The sequence below is a fragment of the Bubalus bubalis genome, chromosome 6, assembly GCF_019923935.1.
Source record: "Bubalus bubalis isolate 160015118507 breed Murrah chromosome 6, NDDB_SH_1, whole genome shotgun sequence".
Lineage (NCBI taxonomy): Eukaryota > Metazoa > Chordata > Mammalia > Artiodactyla > Bovidae > Bubalus > Bubalus bubalis.
The window spans coordinates 83,477,311-83,493,521 of record NC_059162.1 but is presented as its reverse complement, the minus strand read 5'-3'; the positions used below and the strand labels follow the sequence as shown (position 1 = coordinate 83,493,521).

General features: G+C 38.0%; 1 protein-coding gene across 4 annotated transcripts in view; it reads left to right on the top strand.

Annotated features, from left to right (window-relative positions):
* The window catches only part of PATJ (PATJ crumbs cell polarity complex component), a 382,417-nt gene that overhangs the window by 113,444 nt on the left and 252,762 nt on the right, over nucleotides 1-16,211 (top strand). For all 4 annotated transcript variants that reach the window (XM_025288586.3, XM_025288590.3, XM_025288587.3 and 1 more), the window contains exons 19-21: nucleotides 2,034-2,150; nucleotides 3,779-4,174; nucleotides 10,998-11,121. In XM_025288586.3, coding sequence (XP_025144371.3) covers nucleotides 2,034-2,150; nucleotides 3,779-4,174; nucleotides 10,998-11,121 — 637 coding nt within the window. The remainder of the gene's footprint in view (nucleotides 1-2,033; nucleotides 2,151-3,778; nucleotides 4,175-10,997; nucleotides 11,122-16,211) is intronic.

Genomic DNA, 16,211 nt, shown 5'->3' with positions numbered 1-16,211 from the left:
GGGACTACTGAAGCCCATGCACCCTAGAGCCTGCACACCCCAGCTATTTACTGAGCTCACACACTATAACTACGAAGCCTGTGTGCCTAAAGCTTGTGCCCCACAGGAGAAGCTGCCACAATGAGAAGTCTGTGCACTGCAGTGAAGAGAGTAGCCCCAACTCACCACCGCTAGAGAAGGCCTGTGCAAAGCAACAAAGGCCCAGCACAGCCAAAAATAATACGAGAAATAAATTAATGAAACAAAGACATTGTATCTTCAGAACTCACAGGACAGAACTGTCGGTGGAGTTACTGAGCCAGACACCTGTGGGTTTGGCTTAGCTCTGTGATTTGCCAGGCTATGTGTCCTTGTGCCTGTTATTTAACCTCACCAGCTCCTACTTGGGACCGTGCAGCATGCTAGTTTAGAGCACAGGCTCTAAAACCAGATGGCCGGGACTCAAATTCTGGGTCTGTAACTGACTACTTATGTAACTTTGAGCAAATTACCGTGCATCTGTTACTTATCTGAAAAATAGGGTTATTAAGGCCACCTACTTCTTAGAATATATATTAATATATTAATAAATATATTAAATAAATTGATATATTTAAAGTGCTAAGACCTGTACCTGTGATATACATATACATAAATATATATATTTGCTATTATTTTTATGTAAATATAAAATCCTCACCTAATAGAATAAATAAATAGAACTGGTACTAAGTTCTTAATATAAAGATTAAGCTGAGACAAAGCATGTAAAAGTGTCTACCATGGATTGTGATGTATAGCTAGGACTTGGTAGACAGTGGCTGTGTTATTACCTGGAACTGATGCTGAGCTGGTGAGCACTAGGATGGTTGTCCTTCTTCTGATGGAGAGTGGCTACATTGTACCATTGTTAAATATTTTGAGTATCATCCTGTATAAACTTAGGCATTTCTTAATATTAAGGTCTGTTCCTGGGAAAGTGATTTTTTATTTAAGGAGTACCTAAAAAGAATTAAAAGTTTGAGAAGTTTTGACCTGAATATGGCTTTTTTTTTTTAATCATGAAAGCAAAGTTTGGTCTAATGAAACACTGTACATTAAGTACTATGTACTTGCACTTAATGGAAAGATAAGAATTAATTTGAAAAACATTTGAAACCAAAATGTTTTCTTCAGTACAGAAGTGCTTCTTTGGTTGCCAGAGCTGGGGGCTGGGAGTGGCCCAAATGGGTGCAGGTGGTCAAAAGATACAAACCTCCAGTTACAAGTCCTAAGGCTCTAAGGTACAGCATGGGGACTGTAGATAACAATACTGTGTGGTATTGCAAATGTTAGCTAAACTTTTCATGGTGATTATTTTGCAACATATACATATACCAAATCATTATGTTGTATACTTAACACTAATATAATATTGTATGTCAGTTGCTGCTGCTGCTAAGTTGCTTCAGTCCTGTCCAACTCTGTGCGACCCCATAGACAGCAGTGCACCAGTTACCCCCATCTCTGGGATTCTCCAGGCAAGAACACTGGAGTGGGTTGTCATTTCCTTCTCCAATGCATGAAAGTGAAAAGTGAAAGTGAAGTCACTCAGTTGTGTCTGACTCTTTGCGACCCCATGGACTGCAGCCCACCAGGCTCCTCCATCCATGGTATTTTCCAGGCAAGAGTACTGGAGTGGGGTGCCATGGCCTTCTCCGTGTATGTCAGTTCAGTTCAGTTCAGTTCAGTCGCTCAGTCATGTCCGACTCCTTGCGACCCCATGAATCACACAGCACACCAGGCCTCCCTGTCCATCACCAACTCCTGGAGTTCACTCAGACTCACGTCCATCGAGTCAGTGATGCCATCCAGCCATCTCATTCTCTGTCATCCCTTTCTCCTCCTGCCCCCAATCCCTCCCAGCATCAGGGTCTTTTCCAATGAGTCAACTCTTCACATGAGGTGGCCAAAGTATTGGAGTTTCAGTTAGAATTCAATAAAAAAATAGGTTCATGGTTTACAAAACAATTCTTCAATCATGCTAAAAAAATTTTAAATGCTTCTGTTTTCAGGAAGGTGATAAAGAGGAAGAAAGTCGCATTTTACTTTCAAGCAATAATGAAGACAAGACTGAAATTTCAGGAACAATTCATGATATAAATTCATCTTTAATACTTGAAGCACCCCAGGTATTTAGTACATTTTTTCCCCATTTAAACAGTTGCTATTATAAAGAAGACAAACGTTTGTTCTTACTGTCTTGTCTAAATAGATACAAATTAAATACTCTCCCCCTTTAAAAATTTTTTTTAAACTGGAATCTTTTCTCTTTTGTATCACATTGCCTCCATAAATGACATCGGCTAGGTATAAGGCATTTTCAAAGAACAAACATACCTGACTTTATATCACTAATACACTCTTAAAATTTTGAGAGTAGAGAGAGTTTTGAAAACAGACCTGCATTTAAAATGCTGTAGAACAAGAGCTATACTAAACAACTTTTTTTCCCCCTAGAAGAACTTCTTATTGAATACTTTCTAAAGAAGAATTATTTAGTCAAACCTTACTTTATGCTTTAATATTAGAAAGTATATTTTGAAACTTTTCCTTTTTCATTCTTAAAGTGAATTGTGTTTATTTTGCTTTCAGCAGTTAGAGTATGTTTTTTCTTAACTTGATAACAACTGTCTTTTGATATTCTTTGCATAGTTTGTTGACAGTGTCGAAACCTGATATGTAGTCCTGTAGTGTCCATTATATATTTTTTTCAGTTTATACATTTTTTGTTACAATTTCTTAACTGTGTGACATGTTTAAATATACCTTCTAAATACCATTTTTTCTTTTTTTAAATAACTAGGTTACAGTATTTGCCTTACTATATTAACTTAAAAGCGTCCCTGCAATGATGTCTAGCTGCAAGTGAGGAAGCAATGGCAAGGTGTAGATTCTTTTCACGACTGTACATTTATTGATATTTAATTAATAGGACTTAAAATAGGAAATGTCATTGATCCTTCAGAGGGAATTGGGCCTTATTGTGCTTAGCACCCTCAGGTCCCTTGAAGTTAGGTCAAAGGCTCAGCAGATTCATATATTCCTCAAGTGTTCCTAAGAACTCAACAAAATTTCTGCTCATGTGTGTGGACCATCTAGCTTTATTTAGTTCTATATTCTTGCTCTTTTGATTAGTGAAGTTTGAATTAATTGAAGAGCATACTGTATTCATTCCTTTTTGTTTTATATTATTAATGCAAATGCAAAAATCATCTTTTGTTAAATGGTGTATTATAAAAGAGTTATACTCAAAGTAGTTGCACATATTCCTTATATCTTTAGTTTATAGAGAAGGTTTTGTAAACATTCAAAGAGCCATGAACTTTTGAGTTACATAAACCTGATAATCCTGACTTTTAAGTCTTTGCTTTCTTCTGAGATGGTAATACATACTTATGTATTACTTTTTATATGAGATGCATGAGTTAAACATTCAGTGTAGCAGTTTCACAAAACTCCTGCTTCTGAGAATTTTCAGGTGGTTAATGTGTAACGAACCTTTTAGACTACTCCGTCACCTTGCCAAAGGCAGATTGTTGCCTCTTTTGTTGTTTCTTTTCCAGATTGAGGTTTGTGTGGCAGTAAGGTTATATTTTCCTCTATTGTAATGGAGAGCTGTTTGGGTTAACCATGCATGACATATAATACTGTTACTGCAGTTATGCCAGGGGTTAATTTTCCAGTTAATGTGTCGAGTGCAGCTTTAAGACAGAGTTTAAAGTTTTGTTTTGTTTTGTTTTGCAATTTTTATTCACAGGGATTTAGAGATGAGCCCTATTTTAAAGAAGAGCTTGTGGATGAACCATTTCTAGATTTGGGAAAGGCTTTTCGGTCCCAACAAAAAGAGATAGACAATAGCAAGGAGACCTGGGAAATGCATGAATTTATGGTCCCTAGGTTGCAGGAGATGGGTGAAGAAAGAGAAATGCTTGTTGATGAAGAATATGAGCTCTATCAAGACCAACTTCAATCTCTGGAGTCGTATCCCTCATCACACATCCAAGAATCTGCTCCTGTTCCATCTATGAAGGAGGTTCACTTTGGTACACAGTGGTTCCCGGATTGTGAACTGCCCGAGCCTCAAGAAGCGGGATGCATGATGAGCATGTATCCTCAGGACATGCAACAGTGCGGCTGTAACCCAGAAGAAATGGTAAGGGATTGGAATGCATCTTCCGCATCCTTCCTGACTCCGCCCCTCACCATCTCTGTCCATCAGTCATGTAACTTTTAAACACACGAACACAATTTAATGGATCTTTTCATCATTGGACATTTTTTTCCCAAAAATGTACCCTACAGTGTGTTGGTTTTAAGCAAAAGCTCATCATTTCTTTATTGTTTAACTTCTAGTTGGAGTCAATAAGCTATAGTTGCTTTGCTGTTATGATGTGATTTTTGTTGTTGTTGTTTTTTAACCTTGCTTTTTTAGTGATGTTTTCCTCCTGATACCCATTTCAAGGAAGAGTTCTTTCATCATTTGTGATTTAAAAAAAAAAAAAAATCCCTCAGGGAGATATAGCTCTGTATTTCTCAGATAATGTGCTTGTCAAGGAAAATCAAGGCAAGATTGATTAAAAGATTTGTTATTTCTGTCTTGCTTATCCACACTGTCCTCTGTTTTATATATAATACTAAATAGAAAGTCACTGAACTCTAGAAAATTATCTTTACATTAGCGATACTGCCTGTGGACAACTTGGTAGGAAAACATTGTATTTACTAGGTTAGCTCTTGCTATTAAATCACCAGTAAACTTATTTTTAAAAATAAAATTAGGGTTAACTGGCCACCAACTGGAATCTTTTGGTAGGGATGTTTTTAATGTTTTATTTTTGTTTATTTCCTGACCCAAATTAACTTCCAGGCAAATGAAGAGAAAGTTTTCTGTCTGGAGTACGTAGCAGCGCGTTCGGAAGGGTACGGTGCCCTCCTCAGTGAGGTCAGCAACTTCCCTGCAGTGATGTGCAAAGTGGCCTTTCTTTGTTCTCTCACAGGGCAGATAGAGCTGGGTTTTGTCCTTGCCTCCCTTCGACCTTCCTCCCCTTTCCATTTCATTATGGGTCTCTCTGCTATGCTAGATGCTATATTTATGTATTTAAGGAACCCTTGAGGATTACCCTTGATACTGGACTCTGGGCAGTCTACCAGAGAACAGATGTTTTGGAATTATGTTAAGCATGTGGGAAGAGGTGACATAGAGTCACCTGGTATGTTGCTGTTGACACTGGTTTTTTCTCTCTCCGCCAGTCCCATTCATTCCCACTCCTGTGTCTGCTAAGTGCTTGACCTCAAACACAATATTTAGTTATATGGAGCAAATTATAAATATATAAATAAATATTCTTGTTATGTCTGTTTTCTTCTATAAAAATAATTTTTTTCCATTTACTCAAATATAAGTCAACCTGAAATATAGTCCCATTTTAATATATAAACTTTTAGAGATATAGATGAATAGTATATTCATAATATTTACTTTATATATTTAGTTAAGTGTCCCTATTTTAAAAGCTGTAAAATATCAGGTGTTTGCCTGTTCTTGGATTTAATGATGGAATTTTACTCATATTCCTTCAATGCATATTTAATGTCAGAGTCTACATTATTACTAGAATCACTTTTTGATCTTTCAATACTGTTTTTCAACCTTACCATCTTCATTTCCATCTACGCTGTTTGAGATATAGTAACTTTTTAATCCATCAGTTCAGTTCAGTTTAGTCGCTGAGTCGTGTCCCACTCTTTGCGACCCCATGAATATCTCAAGTATCATTGCATAACGTTAGGTTTTAAAAAATTCCTCTTGTAAGTTTTTATTGATGACCCAATCAATCCACAGGGTAGCCACTTCCTCTATTATTTATCAAGCTCATTATAAAGTTTGTTTAAACAACATTCAGTGCTCACAGTTTGAAGGACACACATCCTAGTTACTAACTTTGTTAAACTTCCCAGCTTTCTGATTCTGCTAGGTAACCTGTAGGAAACGATAGGCTCCTTAAACTGGCATTGATTAAGATTGTTTTAGCCCTAATGTGTCTTACCTAACCAGTATTTACTTTCTTTAAGTAATTATATGATCCTGCTTTGGGGCATTAACTCTGTCTTTTAAATTGAAGTAGTGTTGATTTGCAATGTTGTGTTAATTACTGCTGTACAGCAAGATGATTCAGTTATAGATACATTGTTGTTCAGTGGCTAAGTTATGTTTGACTCTTTGTGACCCCATAGACTGAACATGCCAGGCTTCCTTGTCACATTTTTAACTGTTCCATTATGGTTTATCATAAGATAGTAAATATAGTTCTCTGTGTTATACAGTAGGACCTTGTTGTTTATCCATTCATATATAAAAGCTTATATCTACTGACTGCAACCAGGAGGAGGGTCATCTCTTCCCCAACTCCATTCCCATTGGCAACCATCAGTCTGTTCTTTATGTCCATGATTCTGTTTCTGTGTCATAGATAGGTTCATTTGAGTCATATTTTAGATTTCATATGGTGTTTCAGTTCAGTTCAGTTCAGTTGCTCAGTCGTGTCCGACTCTTTGCGACCCCATGAATCGCAGCACGCCAAGCCTCCCTGTCCATCACCATCTCCTGGAGTTCACTCAAACTCACGTCCATCGAGTCGGTGATGCCATCCAGCCATCTCATCCTCTGTCGTCCCCTTCTCCTCCTGCCTCCAATCTTCCCCAGAATCAGAGTCTTTTCCAATGAGTCAACTCTTTGCATGAGGTGGCCAAAGTACTGGAGTTTCAGCTTTAGCATCATTCCTTCCAAAGAAATCCCAGGGCTGATCTCCTTCAGAATGGACTGGTTGCATCTCCTTGCAGTCCAAGGGATTCTCAAAAGTCTTCTCCAACCCCACAGTTCAAAAGCATCAGTTCTTCGGTGCTCAGCCTTCTTAACAGTCCAACTCTCACATCCATACATGACCACCGGAAAAACCATAGCCTTGACTAGATGGACCTTTGTTGGCAAAGTAATGTCTCTGCTTTTCAATATGCTATGATAATTGCTAGTTGCATCCACGTTGCTGAAAATGGCATTATTTTGTTCTCTTTTATGACTGAGTAGTATTCCATTGCATATATCTAGACATCTTCTTTATCCACTGTCTGTTGATGGACATTTAGGTTGTTTCCATGTTTTGGCTATTGTGAATAGTGCTGCTATGAACATAGGGGTGCATCTATCTTTTTGAATTATAGTTTTTCTGGGCATATGGGCATTAGCTATTTTCCCCATTTCCCATCCATATCCCACAGTGATGAGTGTAGGTGAGGAAAGAAAATCGTTTTCCTTTACCTTCTTAGGTTCCTTTGGCTGGGACCCTAGAAATTAAACTGACAAAAGACAGATTATCAGAAGAAAAACAATTTATTAACACCTGCAACATGCATACACACAGGAAAAACTCAGTGATAGGTCACCCAATGGAGGGGTTAGAACTTGGGCTTATGCAGCATCTTACTGGAGGACAGTACATTTGTAGACGAGTGTCAAGATAGAGGGAAAGGGATTCAGGCTTTTAGGGTTAGCTACTGTGTGAAGGTAAATATTATGGGGGAAATTGATGGAACATAAGGGTTGTTTTAGTAATGTTTGCCATATACATTTCTCTTAGTGTCATCTCTGAGGTGAAAAGAGTCTAGAGTCGTCTTTGGTGATTGAGAACCAGGGGAGGATAGGAAACTTTTCTGTGTCTCTTCTTTTTCTTCAGCTCGGAATAATCTCTCTGCCAAAGTGGCATATTTCTGGGTGGAATATCCTCATCCTCTGTAACAGTTGTGCCAACATGATCAGGATGGGCTTGGATCTTTATTTGTCTTACTGTCATTATGGTGGACTCCATCAGATCAGTCGCTCAGTCGTGTCCGACTCTTTGCGACCCCATGAATCGCAGCACGCCAGGCCTCCCTGTCCATCACCAACTCCTGGAGTTCACTCAGACTCATGTCCATAGAGTCAGTGATGCCGTCCAGTCATCTCATCCTCTGTCATCCCCTTCTCCTCCTGCCCCCAATCCCTCCCAGCATCACAGTCTTTTCCAATGAGTCAACTCTTTGCATGATGTGGCCAAAGTACTGGAGTTTCAGCTTTAGCATCATTCCTTCCAAAGAAATCCCAGGGCTGATCTCCTTCAGAATGGACTGGTTGGATCTCCTTGCAGTCCAAGGGACTCTCAAGAGTCTTCTCCAACACCACAGTTCAAAAGCATCAATTCTTTGGCGCTCAGCCTTCTTCACAGTCCAACTCTCACATCCATACATGACCACAGGAAAAACCATAGCCTTGACTAGATGAACCTTTGTTGGCAAAGTAATGTCTCTGCTTTTGAATATGCCATCTAGGTTGGTCATAGCTTTCCTTCATGGTGATCATTTATTATTTAATATTATAAGCTCTGGGTGAGTGGATTTTAAAAACACAGTCACATGCCTTACAAATATGTAATTCCCGGTACTCTTCTATTTAGAGGGTGTCCTCTAGTAGGCAGTGAAACATTATCTATCATTCTGTCCTCATTATATTTGATAATATCTATTTTGGGCTACAAGTATAGCTATGTTTGTGGAGTGCAAACAGTACCCAACTACTTATAAGCTTATCTTTCTCCACCACTCCCTTACTCCATTTTAGTTGAAGGATAAAAGTATCAAGGTTGATAGATCTGGTTCTTTATTTTTAGTTGTGATCAAATATACATTATATGAAGTTGACCATTTTAACCATTTTTAGGCTTACAGTTTTCATGGAATGAAATGAATATTCACATTATTGAAGAACCATTACGACCACCCATCTCTAGAATTTTTACATCTTCCCAAATGGAGACTCTGTGCCCAGTAAACAATAAACTGCTCATTCTCCTTTTCCTTTATCCTCTGGCAACAAACCACAGTTCTACTTTCTGCGTCTAAGAATTTGACTGCAAAGAACCTCATGTAGATGGAATCATACAATATGTATCTTTTGTGTCTGACCTATTTCACTTAGCGTGATGTCTTCAAGGTTCATACATGGCACATGTCAGCATTTCCTCCCTTTTTGAGGCTGAATAGCATTCCATTGAATGTATATACCCCACTTGGTTTGCTTGTTCATCAATTGATGGACATCTGGGTTGTTTCTGTCTTTGGCTATTGTGAACAATGCTGCTGTGGACACTGCTATACAAACATCTGTTAAAAACCAAATTTTCGGTGGTACACACCCTGAAGTGAAATTGCCAGGATATGTGGTAATTCTGTTTATTTTTGGGAGAATCACGTACTGTTTTCATGGCTGCTGTGCCATTTTACATTCCTGCCAGCAATGCACGGATTTTCTAATTTTTCCACATCCTCACTAACACTTGCTTTCTGTTTTATAGATGGGTGTGAAGTGGCAGCTCGCTGTAGTTTTGATTTGTAATTCTCGATTAGTGACAGTGAGCAAAGTTTCACATGCTTATTGGCCATCTTCAAATAGTCTTTGGAAACATGTCTAAGTCCTTTTCTCTATTTGAAAATATCTATTTCTTTTTGTCTGAGACTAAATTTATGCTCTCATTGTCTTATTTAGGAAAAAAACTGAATTGATTTTTCTAAAGGTCTAACCTTTCATATCCACCTTATTGAAACCGCAGATTTACATATCAGTTCTTATTCTTCAGTCATAATTGCCATTAATTAAAATAACCAAACTGTTCAAAAATGATTGTAAATTTTTTTCTTTTTAAATACTCAGTGGCTCCCATCTCCTCCTAGTCTCTGCTCTAAGAAGTTCTTCTTCTTTTATTCTAGAATACTACCTAGTCATATTTCCTTTCTCACCTCTATTTAATATTTGAGTTGAATTCTATGTACTCTAGCTCCTTCGGGTATCTGATATAGTTTTATACTCAATTATATTCCTAATCTGTTTGATAAAATCTAGCAGTATTTGATACATCAGCTTATGAGAGGTATTTTTCTTACTGTTGAAGTGTGACCCGTATAATCATGAAAAAATGTGGACTGTTGTAAAAAATAAAATTTATATTTTTGTTTTGGACAACCTAAATTTCCAAGAACAGAGAATAACACGGTGCTATTAACCTTAAAAGAATTAAGGCAGTGGTCCCCAGTGTTTTTGGCACCAGGGACTGGTTTTGTGGAAAACAGTTTTTCCACAGACCATGGTGGGGGAATGGTTTCAGGATTATTCAAGCATATTACATTTATTGTGCCCTTTATTTCTATCATTATTACATCAGCTTCACTTCAGATCATCAGGCATTAGGTCCTGGAGGTTGGGAACCCCTGATTGAAGGTATATGTCTGTGGTGGCCATATGTTGCAATTTAATTTCATACATATAAATGTTTTTTTTAATATCATAATAAAATACATCAGTGAAAATTGTATGTTCTGGAAGATTATAACTTTGGAAAACCATAAAAGACATGTGTACAAAAGGAAGACAGGGCAAGCGTAATAACTGCTGACTGTGCTTATCTGTGGGTTTTAGGCTCGGGGAACAGGTTGTTTATTAGGTAGATAAGAGTGTAAGGGGGGGCATAGCAAAGGCTTAGAACTATGAAAATTCACCAGGTGTTTCCAGATCAGCAATGAAGCTATTTAAGTTGTGATCCAGGATGATCTAGAATGTAATGTGTATCAACCATTGACCTTGCTTGCCTTGATAGATTGTTTATTCCTCTACCTTGGTGAATGTTTATTTGAATGCATTTATTAATGTTTATAAAATAATTTTTTTGTTAAAAAATCCAGCGTTTGGAAAAAACAGATTTTTACTAGCCTGGTCTCTTGCAGATATTGTTAGTAGCATTTGTAACTGCTTACCACAGTATAAAACATTACTTGAGAAGGCCTGTTTGCAGGGCCAGTTTTCCACAATCGTTATGATCTGGATTGAACAACATTATGGTGTTCCACATTTTATCATAAAGTGCTAATGCATTTCTGTTTTTCTTCCTCTCAAGATGAAAGAGAACTTTGGCATCAATTCCCTCTCCTCCATACCCTCAACTGAAGGAAACACTCAACAAGGCAGATTTGATGATCTGGAAAATCTTAATTCATTAACAAAGAGTAGTCTGGATTTAGGTTTGTGATTTTCATTTGTCATAAACACAAGTTACATTATTTTGCAATCTTTCAGTACTATTTGTACATATGACAAATTTTACTGTCATATTTTCATTCATTATATTTTTTTGAATTGAAATCTGCTTATTAATTAATCTGTTTCTAAATATCTGGAAAAGTAATGTGACTCATATTTCAACTTAGAGCTTTCGGATTCTGCTTTCTGTGAGGGCTGCATTTTCTCTGCCTCATTTTGCTTTTTATTAGCTGTGTGGATTACAACTAAAACTAGTGCCATATACTAATCTGAAATAAGTCTCTACTAATATATATTAAAATCTCTGATGCTATTAAGTGATACTGTTAGCTCATTGAATGGGGTTGTTAAATATTAATAAAGAGAGACATATTTTAAACATTTATGAAACATTTTTATGGCCATATATTACAGTCAATTTTGGCACATTAATAACTTAGTTTCCATTAAAGAATTCTAGTAGTATAGTGCTTCTCCTTGTCTCTTCCCATATTGATTCTTATATATTTTGAAAACTTGACTTTAAAAAGTAATCTTTCCTTATCCAACACTGCAGTATCAAATGTCATTGTAATATTAATATTCCCTAGGAGGGACTGGTAAGTTCTTTCAAAGAATTGGGATTTATAGAACCATTGTTCAGGATTTATGCTGTCTTTCACCTGTTTTGACTCTACTTATGGGAAAAGTCTTTCTCTATGGGCAGTTCTTGTGTTATATGATAATATATTGTTAGGAGAGTGAGATACCTGTAGAAAGTTATAGAACTGGTTTATATGAATTCAACATTCTATCAAGTAAAATCTAAAACAATGGGGTTCTTTTAATGCTGTTGAAGATTGAAGGCATTGAGATGATAACAATTGCCAGTTCCCTGCCAGTCAGAATACATCATGAATAGTTAATTTAAAAAATTAAGATAGTTAATTTTGAATATCTTAGATTAAGTGAATCTATTCAATTTTTCATAATGTGTAACTTGATTGTGGCTAGGAGAAAAATGTAACTTTTTTCACAAAAATTCTCCTCGTATACTGTTTTTTGTCTTGTTTTTTAAATTCACCACATTTCTGTAGCCCTCTATTAAATACTTGAGGAAGAGTTACGGCACAAATGAATGAATCAATGTGTTTGATTACCATTGATATTAATAGTTTATAATAATATCCAGCATTGTTTCAGATCAGATAATTTTGTTATGGAGAGCTTCCCTGCACATGGTCAGATGTTTAGCAGCCTCCTTGCCTTCTCACCCTAGATCCCAGTGGTACTCTCATTCCTAGTCATGATCAAAATCAAAATGTCTCCAGACAATGTCAAGAAGTCCCTTGGGAGACAGAATTGCCCCAGCTTGAGAACCATTTGCTGTTTTATACTGTCAGGATTGAAAGCAGTGGGCTGGAAATATGGGCTGAGTGTTTGTGAAGACGGACATTGGAGTTAGGAGAAAGATAGGGGGAGAGACTTTGTCCTCATGGGATGATTCAACCTTCCTCTGAGCCCTCCTCTGCGTATCATTTAAGAGACTCCAAAGTTATTTCCCCTGACTTCTGCTGCCTGCATGAGTTTCCCAGGGCCCTGTAACAAGTTACCACACACCTGGCAGCTTAGAACACCAGAACTTAATTCTCTCACTGTTCTGGAGCCTCTAAGTCCTAAATTGGAGAAGGCAATGGCACCCCACTCCAGTACTCTTGCCTGGAAAATCCCATGGACAGAGGAGCCTGGTGGGCTGCAGTCCATGGGGTCACTAAGAGTCGGACATGACTGAGCGACTTCACTTTCACTTTTCACTTTCATGCATTGGAGAAGGAAATGGCAACCCACTCCAGGGTTCTTGCCTGGAGAATCCCAGGGACGGCGGAACCTGGTGGGCTGCTGTCTATGGGGTCGCACAGAGTCGGAGACGGCTGAAGCAACTTAGCAGCAGCAAATCCTAAATTAATATGCTGTGCTACTTCTGAAGGCCTTGGGAAGAATCTGTTCTTTTCCCTGTCCAGCTTCAGGTGACTCCAGCATCTTTTGGCTTGTGGCTGTTTCATTCTAATCTCTGCCTCTGTCCTCACGTGGTCCTCTCCTCTTCTCCATGTCTTCTCTTCTTTTGTCTCTTATAAGGACACCTGTTGTTGGATTTAAGGCCTGCTTGGATTGTCTCATCTCAAGATGCTTAATTTAGTTACCTTTGCAAAGTCCTTTTCTCCATGTAAGGCTTCATTTATAGGTTCTATGGCAGATATAGATATCCAGGTGAACCATCAATCAAACTACTGTACTGCCTTAATCTAATATTTATCAAGGCACTTGGATTCTATTTTTGGAGATTATAGCTTTAGGTATTTAGCTACATTTGTATACCTTAGGCCTGTCCTCACTAGGAAAGTGTTCATAACCACATGTGTTTTGGAAAAATTTTCAACTATCAGTGAATTTATTTTTGAGCATTCATAGCAAAAAAATTTTTGAGAGCTGCCAGAATGCTGTGATTAAGACTTGGATTAATGCTAACCATGGGTGAACTGAGAAATTATTGATACAGAGTCAGTACAGTTTCATTCCCAGGTCCCTCAGTACTAAGCCATTAATCTGCTATGTTACCAGGCAAACCACCCCCTTCTCCAAGCTTCCCCATTTCCGCAGCTGTAAAATGGTGCAATTGGGCTAAGTGTTCTATAAGGCCTTTTTCAAATCTGTAGCCTTTTGACTACAGAGACTTTAAGAGTTACTTATGAGCAATTGAATTAAAAGTTATTTTTGAAAACCTATATGTAAAGGGCTATTCTTCACCCTGTACTTAATCTAAAATTGTTGTTCAGTCATTAAGTCATGTCCGACTCTTTGGGACCCCATTGACTGCAGGATGCCAGGATTCCCTGTCCTTCACCGTCTCCCAGAGTTTGCTCAAATTCATGTCCTTTGTGTTGATGCCATCCAACCATCCCATACTCTGTCACCCCCTTCTCTTCCTGCCCTCAGTCTTTCCCAGCATCAGGGTCATTTCCAGTGAGTCAGCTCTAATATCAGGTATCCTCAAAGACAGAAAGTAGTTGTATTTCCCAGTCTGATTGGCCCTACCTAAAATGGGCCTCCAGTGAACCCGGATGAATTTCTGTCATTGCACCCAGAGTCAGGTACACTTGCAAATTCACATATTGGTCTCTTACAATAAGCTTCTGGAGGGCGAGGCTTATATCTCATTATGTTACCATAGTGGGTGCTCAAGGACTATTTCTTGCACGAGAAGGTGATATGCTGCTCCTGTGTGGTGATTTAACAGCATGCCGGTTCTGGCATGATTTATCAGTATGCCAGTTCCCTATTTTTTTCTTGTCTGGTTGCTAAGTTGTACAGCAACCCCTTTTCTGCACAGATTCTTCTTGCCTTTATTTTGTTTATCTTTCTCTTCTTGCACCTCACTAAGTATAGACCTTTTTGAAATTACTCCCATTCTTCTCCTGGTAGCATTAACTTCCGTTTATCCAGAGACTTTTTTTTTTAACTTTCCTGTTTTCCTAACTGTGTTTTCCTGTTGTGGCCGTTACCTAACAACTGCATAGGCCCCAAAGGATATGATTTATTTTACGGGCTCCCAGATACCATGGTGCACCTGACAAGCAGGTCTGTTAAGTCGCCTGTGTCAAGCACGGTGAGAGGGGAGAGATGTGTACCTGAGCACTGCTAAGGAGGAGGAGAGGGCAAAGGGTATGGGCAGCCCTGTGTGGAGCAGGTAGTGAAAGTTTTAAACAAACTGCAGCATCCTATGAAACTCAGTGCTGTAATTTAATAGGCTGCTTTACCAGTGTAGCTGGATGGGAATTAGCTCTGCAAATAGAGCCAGTTTTTTGTTCTTTCAACTCTCATTTTAGGCCATTTCTGCAGAATCTCCATCCCACCCAGTCCCTCCTTAGGGGAGGGGGTAGACACAGGGAGCTAGAGCAGTGGTGCGCATCTATGGATTTGACTGCATGTGTGAATGAGGGCCCAGGGGATGGGCTGAGGGCTGCCTGGTGATGGGGGACAGGCACCTGAGACTTCCTTTAATACCACCTGAGTGTTACAGTTACTTTCACCCCCTGCTTCAGATTCTCTGCTGTATTTCCTATACTGTATTAATCAGTGTTACCAACTGATCAGATCCTGACTCAAAGTGTCTAGACAAGATAAAAAGCAGAAGTACAAGTGAGTTTACTAGAAAATCTGTTCAATATGAAGAAATGGAAAGTTTAAGTGATGCTTATAGGAGAAGTTTTAGAGGAGTATATATCCTAGTGATCAATTTTAATTTTCTGATAAGCCAAGTTTCCAAAATATACTATAAATGTATGGATTTAAGGGAGGCATTTGATACACCATTTTTTATATTTGTATAACACAATGAGAAAAGATTGGCTGGGAATTTGTAATGGATTAGATGTAATGGATACTGAGGTGTATCCTAAGAGCGATGAATGGGTTTATGCCAGCCTGCATGCAGCTCTCTAAACATGTACCATAAGACTGCCTGCACAGCCCTGCCCTAGTTATTCCTTTTTTCTGTAATAGGAAAGTGACACAGATGACATGTTAGGTAAATTCACACATTCTAATTGGCAAAATTCCTCAGCCTGGAATTCCCCATCTATTAAATATGATTGCTAGTATCTCTTGTAACTAGTTTAATGTAAGAATTAAATAAGATAACAAATGTAAAAGAATTTTGGAATTTATAAACAAAGCCCCTTCAAAAATGTGTTTTCATTTGATTATTTGTTTTTCTGTGTAGTTTTTTTTTTTTTTTTAAGTTAGTGAAATGTTACTGTGTCTGTAATTGAGACAGCCTAGATCAACGAAGGAAAATTTATAGTAAGATAAGGAGATAATCTCCATCGTAAAGGAGATTAGTTGTTTTTTTTTTTAATTGAAAGATTCTTTAAATTCTACGATCCTTTACATTTTAAAAAAGTTTCACATAATCCAATAATAACCCTTTTCCCCTCCAGATCCCTGTATTGGTCCTCCCTGCTTCTCTCTCTCCACTGGTAACCACTAGTTTGTTCTCTGTATCTGTGAATCTGCATTGCTTTTGTTTTATTTG